This window comes from Natrix helvetica (assembly GCF_964273705.1).
Source record: "Natrix helvetica genome assembly, chromosome: 6".
In the NCBI taxonomy this organism is placed as follows: domain Eukaryota; kingdom Metazoa; phylum Chordata; class Lepidosauria; order Squamata; family Natricidae; genus Natrix; species Natrix helvetica.
This window is the reverse complement of record NC_138553.1, coordinates 14,233,609-14,255,319: the sequence shown is the minus strand read 5'-3', so window position 1 is coordinate 14,255,319 and position 21,711 is coordinate 14,233,609. Positions and strand designations below refer to the sequence as shown.

Genomic DNA, 21,711 nt, shown 5'->3' with positions numbered 1-21,711 from the left:
GGATCAAGTCACTTGTCTGAAATGGTATAGAGCAGAGATATGAAACCTGTGGCATCATGTCATCATGTGACATATCGTGACTTTTCCCCTCTTTGCTAAACCGGGGGTGGACATAGCCAGTGCCTGACGCATCTGGTCCGTGGGCCGCAAGTTTGACACCCCTGGTATAGGGCGTCCTGCTTGAGCAGGGAGTTGGACTAGAAGACCTCCAAGGTCTCTTCCAGCTCTATTATGATTGATTTATCCTACATCATAGCAAAAATGATGTATTTTCTAATTGCATATTTAATTTGTTAAATTTTAAATTTATATATTTCCCCTGTGAACCACTGTTTGGTATCCAGTTCCAGTTGATGGAACCCACAATCGAAAGTGGATGAACTCTGCTTTTATAGCTTGTTCCATTAATTCATGGAAAACTCCATCCGTAGCTTCACTTATTCAAATAAGCTAAGAGAACCACAATTTGATGGAGATGCCTTCCTACTGAAGTCTGAAATAGAAGAAAAATTAAAGAATGTATGATAAAAATTAGCTAAGAACTTGGGTTAATAACACATATGGAACAATGGGAAAACATGTGATTGAAAGGACTTCCATATTATGTTACAATTTAAAAGAAAAACAATGTTTAAATGACATACCATTGGTATAGGATACCAGAAAAAACTATGTATAGAATGTATGAAGGTACTTCAGATTTATGTTGGAAAGATGGAAAATCTGAAGAATCATTTTTATCATGCTTGGTTGCCTTGTAAAAAAAACAATAGAAATGCTTGGATTGAAATACATATTTAGAGATTTTTAAAATTTTTAGTATTCAGCTGAAACCAGAACTTTTTTTCTGGGACTAATGGACAGACAACACAAAGAGATTTGTGGAAGATTGGTTTTTATGCATATTAACTGTGGTGAGATTCCTGTATTATATGCATAAAGATGGAAAGACTCTGAAATACCCATGACGAAGGAATGATTGGTGAAATTGGCAGAATTTGCAGCGATGCAGTTTTGCCAAATGCATAATCTGGGGATAATCTTAAAGACGTGTTTTAGAGAAGGTTGCAAAGATTAATGATTCTATAGATGGTAGACATGAAGTACTTTCAGCTTTGAACTTTGATAATCCTATATAATTGAGCAGGCAGAAAACTCATTTTAAGTTAGATGTCATAAATATATCCGCTCTTATTTCTGCTCAACATTTCATTTTGCACTATTAAATTGCTCAGAAATTCAGCATTCCACACACATCTGTAGATCTGGTTTCAAGTAAAATAGTCAATATTCTGTCAATGACTGATAATACTTAGCAATCAATATAAGTGTATTACCTGTGCTGTCATAATTGAAAAGCAGACTTTGGCAGTTATTAAATAGATAGTGTTGAAAGGTTACTCCAGGCTTGGTTGCTAAAGAATCTAGTTTGTTCTTTTCTCATCTCTATGCACAAAATATGTGCATGAATCAATAGGCACTAATTCATACTTGAAATGGTTTTTATTTCCACCAGATAAAGACTACTCTGTATAGAAAATTGAACCATTGTTGGGAGGCGTTTTGTGTCCTTTCATTGATGTTCTTAATTTTTTAAAAATGGTTTTGTTTGGTCTAGTTTTAATGGAAGAGTAATATAATAACAGCAAATGGAAGCTCTTCTTTGCTCCAAAATATGATACAGTAATCAGTGGTGGGATTTAATTTTTTTTACTACCGGTTCAGTGGGCGTTGCTTTGTGGGCGTGGCTTTGCGGCCATGGCAAACTTCCCATTCCCTCCCCATCCCACTAACCTGCTTTCCAGCTCCCTTCTCCTATTCGGGGCAACAACAAAAGATCAGCTGGGAGGCAGCGGGAGTGGGGCCAGCCTATTTGCCGGTTCTCTGAACTACTCAAAATTTCTGGCTGAATACGTCCTCTGATCAGTAATGGGTAGAGGCAGATTTACTCACAATTGGACCATATCTGGGCATCACAAAGAGCATAATGACTGTCTCATAAAGATTTATTCTAGAGGTCTCTGGTGCAGCAAAAACATGTTTTATTTAAGAAGGCTTGGTAGATATAAGTATAATACTTCAAATTGTTATTCTTATGCCATATCTCTCATTCTGATTCTTGCTTCATTTTGACCATATGCGGTACTCTACATTTCTTTGTGACAAAAGAAAAGGCCTTTATTTACTACATTGACAATGTTTCCTGGATTTAAAAAAAATCTACCAAATCCTTTGTTGGTTTAAAAAAAAACTGGACCTCATGTCTCCTTAGCAACAAAATGTATTTGGAAGCAACCCAGTACCAACAAATCTGCCTCAGAATCTGTTTTATAGAGTTGATCCTATAAGTATCCCCTTCTGCCTCTGTATTACTAAAGATCAGTTTTATTCATCCTAATTTATGTTAACCATGAGTTAACATAATCACACCAAAAAGGATTCTCCCGTAACAAATCCACTATTCGTTGATCACATTTAATCTAGAAATCCAGTATTTGTAACATCAAGGGGGTTTTTTCCCCCTTGGCTGCCCTCTTAATTTCTTCCATTTACAAATTGCTCCTTGCCACAAAGTTCTTAAAATACATCTCACATAATTGAATAGCTGCTAATGAGTTGATATAATATTCCGTTGGGACATTTTGGGAAATTCTGGTGAAGAACTCAGACATTTAAATAAATGGGATTCATCTTGGATTCTCCTCAACCAACCACTCAACCTGAGTTGAAGTAGTAAACTCCATTGTGTTAGGTTTCATAGATGTTTTTATTCCCAACCTATCTGAATGTGGTCCATTTCTTCACTATTTTAATACATCTTTGATTCAACTCTGAGATCTAGTTTTGTGGCAAAATAATACCAGTCCTTATAGAAAATAGCTAATATTACCAATACAGTGACGTACTTGAGGTTGAAGAAGTACAGGACATTACAGTTGAAGAACAGTAATAATAAAATGTGCAGTGTATTAATTTACTCATGAGTCATCATTATCATCATTTTAGTCATTGTCTATCCACTGCAAGATGAAGGCCTCTTCCACATGTTCCCAACCAATACGGTCCTGAACTTTCTTTTGCCAATTGGGCCCACAATACTTGCTGATGTCATAGATTCAACTTGTTTTAGGTCTCTTTCGTGAACGCTTTTATCTAGGGAGGTCCATTCTATGACTGCCTTGGTCCACTTGCCATCTGTTCACCTTGCCCATTTCCATTTCAATTCATTACTCGTGGATAATGAATTATTCATCAATCAATTACTCCTGAGTATGCTGGAGTATTTTTTTAAAAAAAAATTAAATGTGTAAACAATATTCCTTCACTGGAAGGAAGAGGAAGGAAAGGTAGGGTGATCAAGATTTCTAGGATAAGCTAGGTAGTTTGTGAAGCTAAACTAATTTCTGTTCAGTATGGGGTGAAATGGAATTATGAACAAAATCTATGCCATACTTTCTTTTAACATTTAGGGTAGTTAATAGGGTATTTAGGAATAACAAACATGTTATTCAAATATAGCATGAATAGATTGTAAGAAGATCTTTATGTTCAGGGAGAGAGAGGATCTATATCTAGAAGAATTGTAGATTCAGCTAAAATTGGAAAATGGTTCAAGGTAAATATTTGGTTTGGTTTGGTTTGGTTTGGTTTGGTTTATTTGGATTTATATGCCGCCCTTCTCCAAAAGGACGTACAACATTAAAATAAACACATCCCAAAAGTTAAAAAAGATTAAATCCAAATGTAAATTGTTTCTGAGCCAGGCTGCCTTAACGTTTCAGTCTGAGGAGAATGGGGCCTGAATACTGCTGGACCTACCCATCCCCATTCAGCTGGATTGTCATGGTTCAAAGGGAGAACAAAACATTCTAGAATTCTCCAAAATGTTCCTTCCCAGAACATTTGGCTTTGCAGATTTCTACGTGATGATTTCATGGACCACTCAGATTTTTTCTTGGCAATAGCTTTGTGTTCATCATCAGCCTCTTCCAGGATTTTTTTTAAAAATTCTCAATCTAGCATATAGTGCTGATATTCCCTAAAGGTCTTCCAAGGAAGGATTAAACAGGCTAAACTCTGATTAGCTTCCAAATTGGCCAAGACAAACTGTAGGATTCCAAATGCTGCATCATTTTATTTTGGTCTACTCTGTCACCTATGGATTGCTACATTTAGTGGAGTTTATCTGTTCATCCTCCTAGACTGAATATTGTAATAAATATTTCATGGAAGTTTTTTCCCCCTATGATTGCTATTAATTACGTAAGGAGCAAAAAAGGGGGGAAATTCTAACATAGCCTTGGTAAGATTGGTTAGAAGAGTTGAATTAGGTAAGTCTTTTAGTATACAGGCCAGCATCCAGTGGTACAGCATCAACCTGGGACTCCAGGAAGTTTGATTGCCTTGAAAAATGTTATAAACATTAGAAACATGACAAAAAGAGGCATCTATTACTTAGAACTAGAAAAGTGGAATGCTGAATCCTGTGTATTAACTTAATCATCCAACACTTTTATAGGCGTACAGTTGCCATACATCACAACTGCACATTTTCTGTTTATTTTAAGATGATATCTCAGAAATAAGCATCTTAAATGCTAACAAACATGTTCAGTTAGATTGCCAGCTTTTAAAAAACCATTAAAATGTGGGCGATTGATGATAGATCTTTTGATATTGTACTCATCCCTAGAAATACTGTAAACATTTATTTTGCATCATGCATACTATAACTTCAGAGATTTAAGTAGACACATTTCTGGAAATGATGAAAATTGATTTTCCTTAGTCATTGACAGCATATGATTGGGTAAACAATCTGGCTAGATCAGGGCCTCATTCCAACTAGTTTTTATTTTGCTGCTAAGGAGGAAACTTGATGAGCCTGTTTGGTCTAATGGTTAAAGCACTAGGCTAGAAAGCAGGAGACTCTGAGTTGAAGTCCTGCCTTAGCCATGAAAGCCAGCGGGGGTGATTTGGGGCCAGTCATTCACTCTTAGTCCAACCCATCTCACAGGGTTGTTGTGATGGGGAAAATGGGAAGAGGAAGGAGTAGTAGATACGTTTGCTCCCTTGAGTTGTTTGTAAAAATAATAAACAAAAAATAATCTTAGAAGTACAGCCAGTGGTGGGACTCAAACATGTTTAGTTCTGTGGGCATGGCTTGGTGGGCATGGCAGGGGAAGGATACTGTAAAAAGTTTTGCACCCCAAACCGGCAGTAATGCCGGCAGGAACCCACACCTCCTCCTTACTGTCCGAATCTGCTACCAGCTCTGCTGGCCGCTGGCGGGCCACAACATTAATATCTGGAAGTAGTTTGCTGGCTAGGCCTGTATCTTTGACAGGGCAAGAGAAGAAGCACAGATTTCACCCGCTTCCTTGCAGAGAAAGATGAAGTACAATTGAAATAGTTCAGAGAGTAAGCATATTCTCCCTGTGTTTACAGGCTTTAAATCATTTCCCTGAAACACCGTGTAATGTTACTTACAATATAGTCCTGAGAATGGAACTGCCATTCAGATTTTTCCATTGCAATGTTATAGGTTCCAAAAGAAGCTTTATATTCTGACATGAACAAATGCAGTGATCGTTTAATATTAAATCCAGATTAACAGCATACAAATGCTCTGTCCTTATTTTAGCAGTTTTGTAGAGCTCATGTCTCAAAATAACGAGGTAGCATCTCTGCAGACACACATACGCATAGGCTTCCAGACACATAGACTTACACCCAAGAGAACTTGGGTGAGGAAGAAAAAGGGTTTAGAGAACTGCCCAGGATCTTGGTACCTTAATTTTCCTATCTCTAGTTTCTTGAAATAATTATGGTTCCTTAAATTGATAAGTTAAACATCTGAAATTCAAATTAGGCTTTGATCTGCAAACCACAATTGACTAACATACACCTTCCCTTAATCTATCTGTAAACTGGGAATAGATACTTACTAATAGCCAATCACAAAATCCAAATAAGTTGAAAATTGTATTGCAACTTGAAAAACTCCTAGTAATATAAATTGTGAGCTTTTTTTTTTTTTTTTAGTTTTTATTACGGGCCATGATCTTGGATTGACATTTGATCCCAGTGAAATTTTGCTGTATTTTGAGGTTTGATATCATATGGACAACTGCATGATCAGCAAGCAGCCAGCTGTTCTCCTGTAAGCAGCTGTCCTCCTTCTCCCTGAGGGGTTAGAGCCTATTAAGAATTAAGAACATATGTAAATGGCAGCTTCTTTAGTGACTACAGCAGATAGATTTGAAAATATCTGCTTTGCACCTCTCGGCAAAAGCCAAGGTTTTGTCCTTAATGTTGTGGATTTTTTATTTGGGTTCTCTGGGGTTTTTTTTTTCTTCCTGAGATAGGATCACCAGGTATCCTAGAATTAATTGTCATGGCAGTGTTACTTTCAAGGGAATGTTCCTCTGCTCACACATCAGTGGTGGGTTCCGGATCCCATTCCAACCAGTATGGTTGGAACGGGCCCAGCGTCGTCCACATGGACGTGCGCAGTGCGCGCATGCATCATATGTCCAGCGACGCCTCTGCGAGCCTCCGCGATGCTCTAGCTGCTTAGCAGAGCATCACGCAGGCACTGTATATGCCGTGCTCATAAGCGACGAAGACTTTAAAGGCAGGTAAGGAGGGCGGGCGGGCGGGCCCTCCGGAGCACCAGAACGGAATGGTACCCGGTGCTCCAGGCAGGCTCTGGTACACCCGTACCTGGGCGTACCTCCTGCAACCCACCACTGTCACACATCCAAACTGGAAGCTATCCTATTTCTAGGAACCTGTCCTGGGTGTCAGGCAATCAGCAGAAGCAACTGATCATTGTTCACGGTCCCATGTGAATATTTGAATAGGGCAATCATATCCTAGCTTCAAACATTCAAATGACTGCTAAAAGCAGCAAATCAATACAAAAATCTCTTAACAGTTGATCAGAACAGAATAACAGAGTTGGAAAGGACCTTGGAGGTCTTCTAATCCAACCCCCTGCTCACAGGAAACCCTATACCGATGATGGCGAACCTATGGCACGCCTGCCACAGGTGGCAGGTGGAGCTTTCTCTGCGGGCACACGAGCCATCATCCAGCTCAGCTCCACCACGCACGTGCACGCGCCTCCCACCATCCAGTTGATTTTTGGGTCTCTGCCACGCATGCGGGAGACATGTGTGCATGTGCGGGGGCGGGGAGGTCGCATGTGTATGGGTGGGGTCGTGTGCATGCACAGGGGACAGGAGGAGCACCCTGTTTTTGTTTTCAGGAGGCTTCAGGGAGGACTGCTAGGTCCAAAATGGGCCGGGGAGGGTGCAGTGCCCCCATGTAACCCGTTTTTTTGTCCCAGGAGGCTTCAGGGAGGCCTGCTAGGCCCAAAATGTGGCATGGGGGGGGTCACACTCATGTGCGGGAGATCACGGGGGCTCACACACATGCACAGGGGGCGGGGAGCGCAGGGGGGGTCATGCGCACATGCACAGGGGGCGGGGCACATTGCATTGTGAGTATGGGCATGCATGTGCTGTCGTGCATGTGCGTGCTATTCCAGCACGCGAGGAGAAAAAGGTTAGCCGTCACTGCTCTATACCATTTACACCAGGGATGTCCAAACTTGGGAACTTTAAGACTTGTGGACTTCAACTCCCAGAATTCCCCAGCCAGCTGGCTGGGGAATTCTGGGAGTTGAAGTCTACAAGTCTTAAAGTTCCCAAGTTTGGACACCCCTGATTTACACCATCTAATGGCCATACATATTTTTATAGCCATAGCTTCAGCACTAAAGTCAGCAGCAGTTCTGCAGCAAACGAAAGTCACGGATGTGGCATAAATATAATCAGACAGGCTTGATAGCATGTGGTTTGCTTTCATTCAGGTTTGGGGTTATCTCCTGGAGATTGGGAGAATCCCCCCCCCCTCCATTTCTTGACTGATAAAGGGATTTATTGCATTTTGGTCCATTCACCTGATTTCACGTGGAACTCATTTTGAACCCAATGTGAAAGCCCGTGGTAGAAGAAGCATTCGGGAATATGTACCACTCTCTGAGTATGTGTGTGTGAGATATACTGTACACTTGTGCAAGAGAAAAGAGAGAATGGGGTAGGGTGATGGGTGACATTGATGGTCATCAATGTACTTCTAAATTATTTCTCTCTTCTCCCTTCTCTCTCAAAGTAGATGCCCCGAATATTATTTCATGAATTTTGACCCTGATGTACCTATGATACGTTTGTTTCACTGTGCAAATTTAAAATTAAACTAATTTTAAAAACTGTATTTTGACTTTAATGTGGTTTCACTGTAACTGGCGCCATTGATTATGGGAGTGGAAGTCAAATATATGTGGAAGGTATTGCATTAGGAAGGATTGCCATGTTCCAAATAGCCACAATCCTACAGAGTATACAGTTATATGTAAATTATTTGGCTTGCATTGAGCAAGAACAGCAGGAAATGATAGTCCTCCCATTGTTTTGACTTGGAAATGTAGCTCTCTCTTTCTCCTATGGTGTAATATTTCCTGTAATTTTCCAAAGTTAACCACCATGTTCCATGTTTTGTTTTTTTCTTTTCACTGCAGGAACGGGTGGAATATCTCTTTCTCATAATTTTTACAGTGGAAGCATTTTTAAAAGTAATAGCATATGGACTTCTCTTTCATCCTAATGCTTACCTCCGGAATGGCTGGAATTTACTAGATTTTATAATTGTGGTAGTAGGGTGAGTATCTATCTTTCAATCTTCAACAGTTGCTGTTGTTTTATTTCAAAAAAAAATCAAGATATTTGAAAATTTATATTATATTACTATGATGAATACATAGTTAAAATAGTACTGTGTTTCCCCGAATATAAGACAGGATCTTATTTTCTTTTGACCCCTGAAATCAGCACTTGGCCTTATTTTCGGGGAGGTCTTATTATTTTTGAGGTGCAGAAGGCGGCGAGCAAGGTCACCTCATGGCTGCTTCCGTGTTGCAATATTTTCAGGGAGGGTTTATTTTCGGGAGAGGGCTTATTTCAGTGCATGCGCTCAAAAGCCCGGTTGGGGTTATTATCCGGGAAGGTCTTATTTTCGGGAAAACTGCCTACCCATCCCTAACATTGCCTTTTGTAAGAGATTCTATGCAGTGGTGGGATGCAACCGGTTTGGGGAGCGCATGCACGGCGTTCAAAAACTGCCCATTTTAAGCTTAAAAACTTACATTCTATGTCATCGCTGGCGAGTAAAACAGCTCACGCGTGGCAATCAACTGTGCCATGGGAATCAGCTGAGCTAATAAACAGGGAAATATAGGACAGGAAAGAGCAGGGGCAGGTGGGCAGGGCCAACTGCTCACCAGAACTACCAGTTTGCCCGAACTGGTGCAAATCGGTAGAATACCACCACTGATTCTAAGTTTTAATAGATAGCTGTCATATAGTTGCTTAGTATTTGAAGTATTTCTGATGCAGAGATGCGTTTAGCATGCAGCATCAGAATCCGATACATATCATCATCATTAAAGATAAACATATTTGGAGTTGATGCACCACCCTATAGAACATCATTCCTGCCAAAGTGAGGCTGGCCCCCGGGAGTTGAAGTCCATTTACAGCATTTTAAATTTGCCAAGGTTGAGAAACATTGCCTTACAATATAGAAAGGGTAGGGTTTCCAGCCAAAAGTATGTGCATTGATTAAATGTATCTGTAAAGTTGACTCAGGCCTCCATCTTTTTGAGGTCAATAAAATGAGGACCCAGATTGTTGGGTTGCAATATGCTGACTCTGTAAGCCGCTTAGAGAGGGCTGTAAAAGCACTGTGAAGCGGTATATAAGTCTAAGTGCTATTGCTATTAGATCGATTCTGTTAAATTTGACCTTGATTCTTCTAAACCTTTTTAGAAACTGCAAAGCATGCCTGGGAATTAATGTTATGGCTGTCAACTAATATATTCCTAACAGGGCACATGTACATTTTCTCCATATCATCATTGTACATATCATAAAGAAATATATATGTTCGGTTTGATCTCCTCATGCAAGATTTTCTGCATTATATAAAGTACCTTGATTGCTTCTTTCTCCATAGGATATACTAACCATTTATTTTGTTTGTTTTTCATTCCTTTCCCTTCCACAGGCTTTTTAGTGCAATTTTAGAACAAGCAACCAAAGCAGATGGGGTAAATTCACTGGGAGGTAAAGGCGCTGGATTTGATGTTAAAGCACTTAGAGCTTTCCGCGTACTGCGCCCTTTACGGCTGGTATCTGGAGTTCCAAGTAAGTAACCAAGTCTTGTTGTTGTTGTTGTTGTTGTTGTTGTTGTTAGTTTTAGGAGCAAAAGCTGATACTGTGAAAAAGACCCCGAAAGAAATAATTTAGAGACGTGTTCCATCCATCATGGGAAAATTAATTTCAGGGCGAAGCAAATATTGCTCATAGCTGAGGTTATCATTCTCATCAAATAATTAAAAAGAATAAGGTTGAAATGTCAGGTAAGAGAAACAGATTATTGTAAGAGGGGAGTGCTTTGTGGGCCTTGTGAGACTGAGCGATTTCTGAAGGATGTGAAATAATATATCAGCTCAAAAGTTATACAAAATGAATATGAAATCATTATAATGAATCTACTGTAAATTAAACCAGTGCGACAAGTAAGATGCTGGCTCTGAATCTGATGCTTATTAATGGTCTTGCAAATGGCTGACCCGATGAAGAAATCTTCCCATTGCAGTGCATGCCTGTTCTTTAATGCATTAGACTGTTCTTTGTCAAAAGTCTGGACATTTGATTGATCATTTTTAATACAGTGAGCATTATTTCCTGTCTGGTATTTTATTTTATTTTTATTTATTGTATCGCCACCCAACTGATTTAAGATTTTTTATGGATTACTTACCGTATTTTTCAGAGTATAAGACGCACCTTTTCCCCTCAAAAAACAGGCTGAAAATCTGGATGTGTCTTATACGTTGAATACCTCCTGAAACCCTGCCCCCTTCACCAAAATAGCCGTGCATAGCCTTTAGGAGGCTTTCAGAGTGCTCCTGGAGCTAGAGAGGGCAGAAATGAGTGAAAAACGGGCCTTTGTTTGCTCAATTTTGCCCCCCCCCCTCCCGCCCAGACTCCAGCAGCACTCTATAAATCTCCTAAAGGTTATGCATGTCCTCTTTTTTGAAAAAAAAAAGCCAGGTCCATTTTCGCGAAAAACGGGCTGTTTTTGGGGAGGTGTGCAGAGTGCAAATACTTTTTTAAAAAAATTGTCTCTTCCAAATCCAGTGCATCTTATACTCTGAAAAATATGGTAGCTCAAATCATTATTTGTTGTACTGCATTTCTAATCTCTCACATCTGGTTGTAAGAAAATGTAGGTAAGGATGGTACAACATAAGCTAGAACTGCCCGTCCCGTTGAACATCTACATGAAGTCGTTAACTGAGCTCATCTGACAGTGTGCTGATGAGACCAGGCTTTGGTATCTCCATCTATGGCCACCCAAGAAATCCTGTGGAGATTCTATCTTGATATTTGAATGCCGTTGGGGCTCTGGGAGCTTGTATGAAGAAGAATCGGCTTCAGTTTAACTCCAGCAAGACTCTCAGCCTTCAATTTCTGGGGATTTTCCATATTTGGTTCTAGATGGTTACATAATCACCAATATGGTCCAAACATTTTCAAAGTACTTTTTCATCCTCTTTAGTATGATGGTATCATTTTTCTCTGTTGCATGTGACACCACCTGCTCCTTTTCTCCTCAACAGAAGAGAATATTTGTAGCTCAGGAGTAACTTATGAAGCCCTTGGTGCTCTCTGAGTTTGGTTGTTTAATTACAACAATGAGCGAACTTCCTCAGTGCTCCTTCACTGGACTTCTCACTTTTCCTCTCACAAGCACTATGTGGCTATCAGGGAGTCGCTGCAAAACTCACCCTTTACCCATGCACTCCTTCAACAGATATGTGATGATGCCTTGTCATCAGTGGTGAAATTCAATTTTTTTACTACCAGTTCTGTGGTCATGGCTTCGTAGGCATGGTGTGGCTTGGTGGCCGTGGCAGGGGAAGGATACTGCAAAATCTCCATTCCCACCCCACTCTGGGACCAGCCAGAGGTGGCATTTGCCGGTTCTCCAAACTAGTCAAAATTTCTGCTACAGGTTCTCCGAACTACTCAAAATTTCCGCTATAGGTTCTCCGAATTACTCAAAATTTCCGCTACAGGTTCTCCGAACTACTCAAAATTTCCGCTACAGGTTCTCCGAACTACTCAAAATTTCCGCTACAGGTTCTCTGAACTACTCAAAATTTCCGCTACAGGTTCTCTGAACTACTCAAAATTTCCGCTACAGGTTATCTGAACTACTCAAATTTTCTGCTCAGAACCTGCTGGATTTCACCCCTGCTTGTCATGTACTGTAGAGAGGACAAATATTCCAGCAGCCTTAGAAGCTATGGCTAGGCCTCTGAGTCCTAAGTGAACCCTACATTTCAAGTTCTAACACCCGAAACTTCAGATTCAATTATCAGAAAAATGTAAGTCTGAACACTCGAATGAGGATGCTATGAAAATAGAAGTGTATAAAAATGGAGCTTGATATTAGAGGCTGAAGTCCTTCAAGACATAAAGAATAATAGCTGCTTGTCACAAGCGCCATTGCCTTCAGTGATAGCTATGCATCCACTGCCTTCTACCTTAGTGCTTTTACTATTTTTGGATCACTTCTGATGCCTCCTCAACTCCTGAAATCATACAGTTGACTACTACTCCAACTAAATCCTAAGGACCACCCCTGGAGATTGCTACTTTTCCCCTTATTCAAGATGTTTGTCCCTGTCTAAAGGAATTGCTGTCTATAGTTCAAGACTAGGAGCAAGTATTAAGCAACTCGCAGACTGTTTTGGAAGATTATATTGGCTTTGATTGGCTAAAGGCCACTCAAAACATTTTCCATCCTTTTCCTTCCTTTATTTCTACTTCTGTAACTGCAGGCTCTCAAGACCAGCAATTCACCCGCTTCCTCTGTTTGAGTAACCAGCTTCCTTATCCAAGCATATCCATCACTTTTCCTCATCTTCTGAATGTTCCAGAGAAAGCCACGAAACCTAGTGAGGGAAGCCCCGAAATAACTACTTCCATGGAAGTTTTGTGGTTGAAGATTTCTGCAGAGTAGAGAGAATTCACCCCGAATCTGGATGGGCTGTTGGGGATATCTCTATGCGGCTTATTTTAGAATATCTTTGCTTTCTCTCTTGACTGAAATAAATCACTTTAACAGAAACAAAGGATTTTTATGTACTGAAAACAGAACAGGCTGTTGCCTTATTGCCTCGGTGTTCCTCCCAATGAATTATAGGTATATTTTTGCTTTTGATCTTTCTACAACTACCGGGTTTCCGCGAAAATAAGACAGGGTCTTATTTTCTTTTGACCACCAAAATAAGCACTTGGCCTTATTTTCAGGGAGGTCTTATTATTTTTGAGGTGCAGGAGGTGGCGAACATGGTCACCTCATGGCTGCTGCTGTGTTGCAATATTTTCAGGGAGGGCTTATTTTCAGGGGATGGCTTATTTTAGCGCATGCGCTCAAAAGTCCGATTGGTCTTATTATCCGGGGAGGTCTTATTTTCAGAGAAACAGGGTATTGGAGACTCTTCCCTAAAGACAGTTTTCATTTTTCCCCTCACTTTTTTTCTCAACAGACCATAGAGTTTTCAAAGATTGGTTCTGATGGAAGGTTACACGAGATAACGTCTAAAACATTAACATGATTTACTTTCCTCATTCCATCTCGTCGCCCTTGTTTTTCTTAATAAAGAACATACCCACGAGAGCTTTGCCAAATGTTCAAGTGTGTTTTGGAATGGACTGAATTGTTCTACCATCACCTGTCCAACTGTTCATCCTACCCCTGTTTGCAGCCGCCGTCGATTTGTTGTTGCTCTGGTACCAATTTCTCCAGGTTGAAGGCTCATGTTCTTCTTTTCCCAAATAATGTCATGAAATCAGGGGTCACCTGAATACATTTCCTATCAAATGACTTGGAACCAGATAAACTTTATCACATAACTAATGATAGATTAAAAAATTCGTTGAGAGGAATACTAATTTTTATTGAATTGTCCCCTTTCTGAATAGCAGAGCCAAGCTTGTTTTCTAAGATTCATTAGCTTTGATTGTGATCATAAAGCTGTGCAGGAATTGTTCCAGGTAGATGTTTACAAAATATGAGTGATTCGGGGCAATTTGGCACCAGATTTCATATGTGGAAATATCTTTTTTTTATCTCGTGATTCCATGGATAATAAGCCAAAAAAGAAATTCTAATTATAATGGCAATAAAATGTACATATTAACACTTTCTGTCACAAAGTAGACATAAAACTACGCAGAGTGTACACAGACAACAGGAATGGCTGCCAGCCTTTATCAATTAAACAACTGTTTATTAGGGAGGAATATGTAGAGTTTGTGTCAGAAGATAATTAAGAAAATGGAACACCTTGCTTGTTCACCAAAAGGGCATTTCTAAAATGCTGCTTTTCAGGTATTTGGGTTTCAAATGGCTGGTCATTCAAGAAGGTTATCAGCAGTTCTGTTTGATCACATGTAGTGGGCATTCTTTCGTTGTGGGTGTTACTTGGAACCCTGACAAATATGGCATTGAACTACAAACTGGCAGTTGAATTGCCTTCTGAAAGGCAATTATATGTTTCTAGAGAATATACTAAACAAACCCAGGTTGTAGATGCATGAATGGGAGAAACGGCAGTTAAAATCTATGAAGAGTGGAACATTCCTATATTGGATTTATTATCCCAAATACTCTACAATTCTAGCATCTACATCTCTGTATGTTTTTAATCATATTCTGAAATGGGGAAAAAATCCATGTATTCTTTGTGTTTTTAATATTTATAAAAACATTAAGCTGGGAGCACAGAGGACTCGCTGTGTGTGTAGATGTTCTCCTTTAGGAGGAAATATCCAATTCTGAGTTGCCAAAGTTGGATTTGTGTATGAAAAAAGTAGTCAGAAAGGTAATCTAAGCTCACGCTGTCAGAGTATAGAGCTGTGATGGCATACCTATGGCATGCGTGCCACGGGTGGCATGCAGAGCCATTTCTGAGGGTATGTGAGCCCTGTCAGCTCCAGCTGAACTTCGGCCATTTTTCACCCTCCGAAGGCTTTCCTGAAGCCTCCAGAGACTGAAAAACTGCCCAAGACAAAAACTGGAAGTTCAGGAATAGACTTCTGGTTTGCATGGTGGGCTGTTTTTCTCCCTCAGGAGGCTTCAGGGATGCCTTCTGAAGCCTCCAGAGGGAGAAAAACGGCCCAACGGGCAACCCGGAAGTCCATTCCCAAACTTCCTGTTTGCGTTTTGCGCTCGCTTTTGGCACCCAAGGCGAAAAAGGTTCGCCATCACTGGTATAGAACTATGTTTGCCAGCCAGAGAATTTCCAAATGTTTAGACTTAAGTCCTCAGCAAGCATAGCCATTCTTGAAGTTAAACTCTGCACAATTGGAGGTTGTTCCAGTTGGGAAGCAGTGGCCTGGAGTGTGTTGTGACATATGGAATTAAGATTGATTTGAATATGAGTTCCAAATCTGCGCTAGAAGTATGCTGCATTCAGTTCAAAAATTCCACAGGGCATTCAGACTTCGTATGTTGTATTGTTTGGCAAGAATTAAGAAATGTGATTGTTCCCCCATTACACACTTCAAGCATTTATTAGATGTGATACCAGTGGTTATTTAAAAATAGGTTAATAAGCAGTTACAGCAAAGTACTGGGTGTATTTACCCAGGTACAAGTCTCAGTATGTTCATTATGGCTGATAAATGTAATTAGGATCACGGTCTTAAGTTTATACAGCATGTAAGATTGTAGTCTTCTACACTGAGATTAACTGGTCATCCAAAGAAAATCTTCCAAAGAATTCCACTGCATACCTATTATTGAAATCAAAGGGATTTAAAGATACTATAGTAGTCTTTGGGCAGATTGCACTCTAAATTAGACACTATAAAAGAGGACTGATTGATTAATGAGCATAGGTGAGACAATATTATATGAAAAGGGCAGGAAAATAGGTGATCGTAACCTTCATCCCTTTTTCTTTTTCATTGTAGCAAACCATACATTTATTTTGCCTTTTGTATTGCATAATCTTTTTAAAAATTCATATTTTGTGGTTGTGTTGTAAAGTTTGTCTGCCTATTGAATGCTATCCTGTATAGATAGCCAGCACATCATTCTACAAATTTGTGTGGAAGGAAACTGTCTACAGTAGCAACTGACAGCACTGTGTTTGATGTTAGACCCATAATTTCAATAGTCTCTTAGAAAGATATATTTCCATATTTTGCCAAAACATGTCAATAATAAATCTTACTGTCTTTTGACAAAAATAAATATTGACATAATATACTGATCCCTCGGTGCAATTTTATGCTTGCAAGATCACTATCTGAATTTGATATCCTTTTATATGCTGTAAATAACTTTATGACTGACACACTGAAGGGCTTCAATGGTATATGGAGGTAGACTCTTGTTCCTGATGGATGGAAGGTGAAGAAGCCATTCTGATAATAGATGTCTGGATGCTATATCACCTTTAAAGAAACATGAAATATCGGATACTTCAGTAATAGATACTTCAGAACACACAAAAGGGTCATACAACCTTGCCAATTGACTACCATCATGTCATATTTAATTCTTGAAGTGTATCAAAGAGAGAAAACTTTCAGAAGTAAAGTGAAACCAGAAGTAGTTCTACTCGAGTTGGGACTTGTAGGGTGTGCTCAGCAACCTCTGAGGACATCAGTTGGAACTGCAGCAATGTGGGAAGTTACGCTGGAATGTAGAGCATGAAGAAGTACAGGAGACATTTCTATTGCTATGCTATAGAAAAGTCAGGGGACCACCTCTCTGGGTTATGCCTACCCAGTCCCGAAATTACTATTGGAAGTATAGCCCTTCAACCTTATAACCTGTTGACTCCATATATACATCCCATCCCTTATAGGATGTTGTTAGGTATGAACTGTGCTTTTTCTACCTGCTGCTCTGTGCATTTAGAGTAAGTTGTTAGAAGGAGCTGTTTTAGGGGTCCTTGTCCTGGCTATTCCAAAACACTGATTGTTTCCTTCAGTAGAGTTGTCAGCTCACTGAAGAGTGAGTGAAATCTACTACTAAATCCTCTGATTAATTGTCCTAACCAAATTTCTTGTTAGTTTTAGGTTGGTTCTCTCTTTGATTAGTTTCCATCCATTGGTTCTTGTCCTGGCTTCAGGTGCTTTAGAGAATAGGTTGACCCCCTTTTTCTTTCAGCCCCTTAGATATTGGAATGCTGCTATCATGTCACCCCTAATCCTTATTTTCATTAAACTATTATGAAATTATGACACTACTTAAATATTTTGGCAGTTTTTAAAGACTTTAGATGTCCACCATCATGTCTGTGTAAGCATTAAGCCAGTTTAGTCTAGTGGTGAAGGCACAAAGTTAGAAACTATGTGGGACTATGAATTCTATTCCCCCCCCCCCGCCTTCCCCAGACATGAAAGCCAGCTGGGTGGCCTTGAGCCAATCACTCTTTTTGTCTAACCCAGGGGTTAGCAACCTGTGGCTCTGGAGCCACATGTGGCTTTTTCATCCCTCTGCTGCGGCTCCCTCTCACGGGTCGGCACCACAATTGACAGGGCTTTTGGCTAGGACAGGTAGAGGAAAAAGGATGCCACACTAGGAAGAGACTCTATTGTGGGGCAACTGGACTTCCGGTCAACAGAGGAAAAAGGACACCATGCTAGGAGGAGACTCTATGATGGGGGAACTGGACTTCCAGTCGGCTCAAAAATTGAACAGGGGGCTTCTGTTTAGGACCTTTGCGGCTCTTTGAGTGTTTAAGGTTGCCGACCCCTGGTCTAACCCATCTCACAGGGTTGTTGTTGTGTATAAACAGGAGAAGGAAGAAATATTGGGTATGTTTGCCAGCTTGAGTTACATATACAAATTAAATACAATATATAAAGTGAATTGTAAATGAGAAGGTTGGATAGGAAATAAGGAAGCTGAGAAAGTGAATTGTTCCAAATGGGCCATTGAGATCTATGTGATTAGATAAGAAAGAAAGTGCCTTTGTCAACATGCCAGCACTACATCATTCCTAGTTTTACCATGCCGGCATTGAATTTAGATACCTACTCTTAGCTTTAATAATATTAATGCTATTACAAAAGAGAGCTGATGTCAAAACAAGCTGATACGGTGAGGAATGTAGCATATCTCAGTCTCATTTCATCTTTTTAACTTAACAGCAGGCCAGATTACAGTAATCAGCTTGAAATGGCATATGGCAATATTTTTGAGTAATACATGCTTATTGTTATTCCTATTAATAATGCTTAGAGTATGAGATCCATAGCTCAGTTATTAATAATTTAAAAAAATATATAATCCAAGAAAAAAAGTGAGTAAACTCTAATAAATGTCATTCAGGCAGGAGTTAGTGAACTGTTTAGTAGTAGAATATTTAAACACAAAATGAAATAGTAAAGCACACTACTGGCTGTAGATAACTAAATTTGAAAGTGAGAAAGAAAAATAGTAGAGATAAGACTAGATCTAAATTTCATTTCCAGCAGCAACAAGAGATAATTGGAATGAATAACATTGGTTGGTGAGGATACAAATAATGGAAGATGGAAGGAGGATACAAGAGGTTTAAAACCTATCGGAACAGTTTTGTGTGGAGTGATTGTGAAGGGAGGAGGTTTACCTTCAAGTGAGTCTTGACTCCTAGCGACTGCCTGGAGAAGACCCATGAGGTTTTATTTCATTTATTTATTTATTTAGTCAAGCATGTACAACAGATATAAGTATAAACATGGATATGAACACAGGAAATGGGTACAAATAAATGGGGGCAGTAGGACAGGGGCGGTGGGTACGCTGGTGTGCTTATGAAGACCTTTTAGGAATGAGGTGAGGTCCACGGTAGACAGTTTAAGGTTAAAGTTTGGGGGGTTTGAGGATGTTACAACAGAGTCGGGTAGTGTATTCCAGGCATTGACCACTCTGTTGCTGAAGTCGTATTTTCTGCAATCGAGTTTGAAGCGGTTTACCTTGAGTTTGTATCTATTGTTTGCTCGTGTATTATTGTGGTTGAAGCTGAAGTAGTCATTGACAGGTAAGACGTTGTAGCAGATAATTTTGTGTACTATGCTTAGGTCAGACCTTAGTCAGCATAGTTCCAGGTTGTCCAAGCCCAAAATGTCAAGCCTGGTGGCATAAGGGATTCTATTGTGAGCAGAGGAGTGGAGTACTCTTCTTGTGAAATACCTCTGAACTCGCTCAATTGTATTAATGTTCGATATTTTCTTGGCAATCTCTTCAGAAGTACTTTTTCCTTGCCTCCTTCTATCTAGAGAGGAGAGAGTGACTTACCCAAAGTCATCCAGCTGGCTTTCTGCCTTGAGCAGGACCAGAGCTCACTATCTCCCAATTTTTAGCCTGATGCCTTAATTACACCAAGCTAGTGTATTTACATCAGCTCCAAATTAGGTTTGGATGAAAGTTAAGAATACTTAAATAGAGAAAGAAGACTCTGCTCATGGGCTTAAATTAGTCCAAAGTTGCAGTAGTTAATTTTGTCACTTTAATGACCGAAGCATCTGCATACCATCAATTCTAGGTTCACCAATTTAAAATTCGAAGATTGGTGTTTTAGATGTTTAAGGATTTAGATCTCCTCTTTAGACTTGTCTAGTTTCTACAGGATAAAAGATGACTTGTACATGAATCATCTTTGTGTATAAAGGTAAAGTCTCCTTCAAGTCAAACTTTGTTCCTGCTCAATTCATAGACTTGGATTGTTTATTCGTTTGTTTGGGGCAGCAGGATTTGAAATTGTACTAAATATCAATGTACAGTATTCTGGACAGATTTCAAATTGTATTTTTCCATCAATCACGACAAATCTGTCAGTCATGAAGAAGAATTAGGACTACATGGTAAGTATAATCTGGAATTGTATAAGTATAGTCTGGAACTGTGCTGCCTGCGGTATGATCTAAGCACAGTACACAAAATTGTCTGTTACAACGTCTTACTTGTCAACGACTTCTTGAGCTTCAACCTCACTAATGCATGGGCAAATTAAACTCAAAGTAAATCACTCCAAACTCGATTGCAGAAAATACGACTTCAGCAACAGAGTGGTTAACGGATGGAATGCTCTCCCCGACTCCGTTGTTACATCCTCAAACCCCCACAGCTTCAACCTCAAACTCTCTACCATGGACCTCACTCCATTCCTAAGAGGTCCATAAAAGGGGCGTGCATAAGCGCACCAGCATGCCTACCATCCTTGTCCTACTGTCCCCATGTATTTGTTTTCATTTCTTTCGTTCACGTCCATGTTTATATTAATACCTGCTATCTTATACATGTTTGACAAACAAATAAGTACAAATAGGTTCCATTTAAAAAGATATATTGCTCAAGCCTATACAGAAACATTTAGTCAACTAATGGTCAGCACTAAATTAGCACTTGATAAGAGTCAACTGAATTTGGGGGGAGGCTGGACTTGAAGCATTTGTATACGTGTAATGATTCTAGGCTAAGTATTCTCTTGATTCCATCCCCTGGCTCTGCCTCTTCTTCTCTTATATAATTCAACTACAACACTGGAATATTAGTCTGAATGCACCACATAATAGAGGATAATAATTCCAAGAAAGAGGCTTATCAAAAATGTCAATACTCTAAGGGGAAGATAACATAACTCTACATTACTTGCATTTACATTTTAAAATTTTTTATAAAACTAATCTATGCAGATGATTGATGCTCCAATCCTCAGAACTGGTGTTGTATTTTGAAATTCTTGATAAGAATTGGATAGGAAGTCACTAAATAACAATATCTGGGTCAAAAACTATCTAAGAAAGCATATAATTGTTGGTCATTTCTGTGACTATTAGATTCTATTTATTTCCTATACTAATGATATGATAATATGGTACTGTTTATTACAATAGCTTTTTTATCTGTGAATAAAGGTTGCAAACAAGAGCACATGTACTGTTCCATCACAAAACCTACAAAGTTATTCCTCAAAGAATAGAGCTAATTTTCTAAAACCACCGAAACCCGCATCTCTGCTGTTTATACTTCAGAAGTTTCTAAGTAACAAGTGATGTGGTATCCTTATTCAGTTGATTTTTGAATCAACAAATTTGAATTTACAGAAATATATTGTTGTGTCAGCTTTGTTCTCTCAATTTTGGTATAGGATAAAAGATATAGTCAGTAGACAGTCGGTAATAACCGAACATTATCTTTTCTAAACTCAGAAAACAAGCAAACTTTACATTTAAAGTTATCATCTGGGATTATCCATTCACCACACTTCCCTTGTCGATTAAGAAAATGTGGAGATTTTGTAAAACAGTGTGGCTTACAAACTATTTTTTTACCTGGTCCATTTATAAACCAGGACCCTTTGTAATACTTTTGTCCTTATTTCATTTTTTTTAAAAAAATTAGGTAGTAAAATTTTAAAAATGGGATAAATGTTAGACAACCAGTTTAATTTGTAGACTAGATTCCACTCCTGAAACCTTGCATGCAACCTTTTGTAAATCGAACAGATAAAAAATGTCAAGGAGATATTAAATCCGATTGTAAATTCCCAGGTGAAGTTCGTCA

At 39.3% G+C, this 21,711-nt stretch overlaps 1 protein-coding gene across 1 annotated transcript in view; it reads left to right on the top strand.

Moving 5' to 3' along the window:
- Positions 1-21,711, top strand: part of CACNA1C (calcium voltage-gated channel subunit alpha1 C) — a 547,747-nt gene that overhangs the window by 330,578 nt on the left and 195,458 nt on the right. The window contains exons 4-5 of the mRNA XM_081957273.1: positions 8,588-8,727; positions 10,132-10,271. Coding sequence (XP_081813399.1) covers positions 8,588-8,727; positions 10,132-10,271 — 280 coding nt within the window. The remainder of the gene's footprint in view (positions 1-8,587; positions 8,728-10,131; positions 10,272-21,711) is intronic.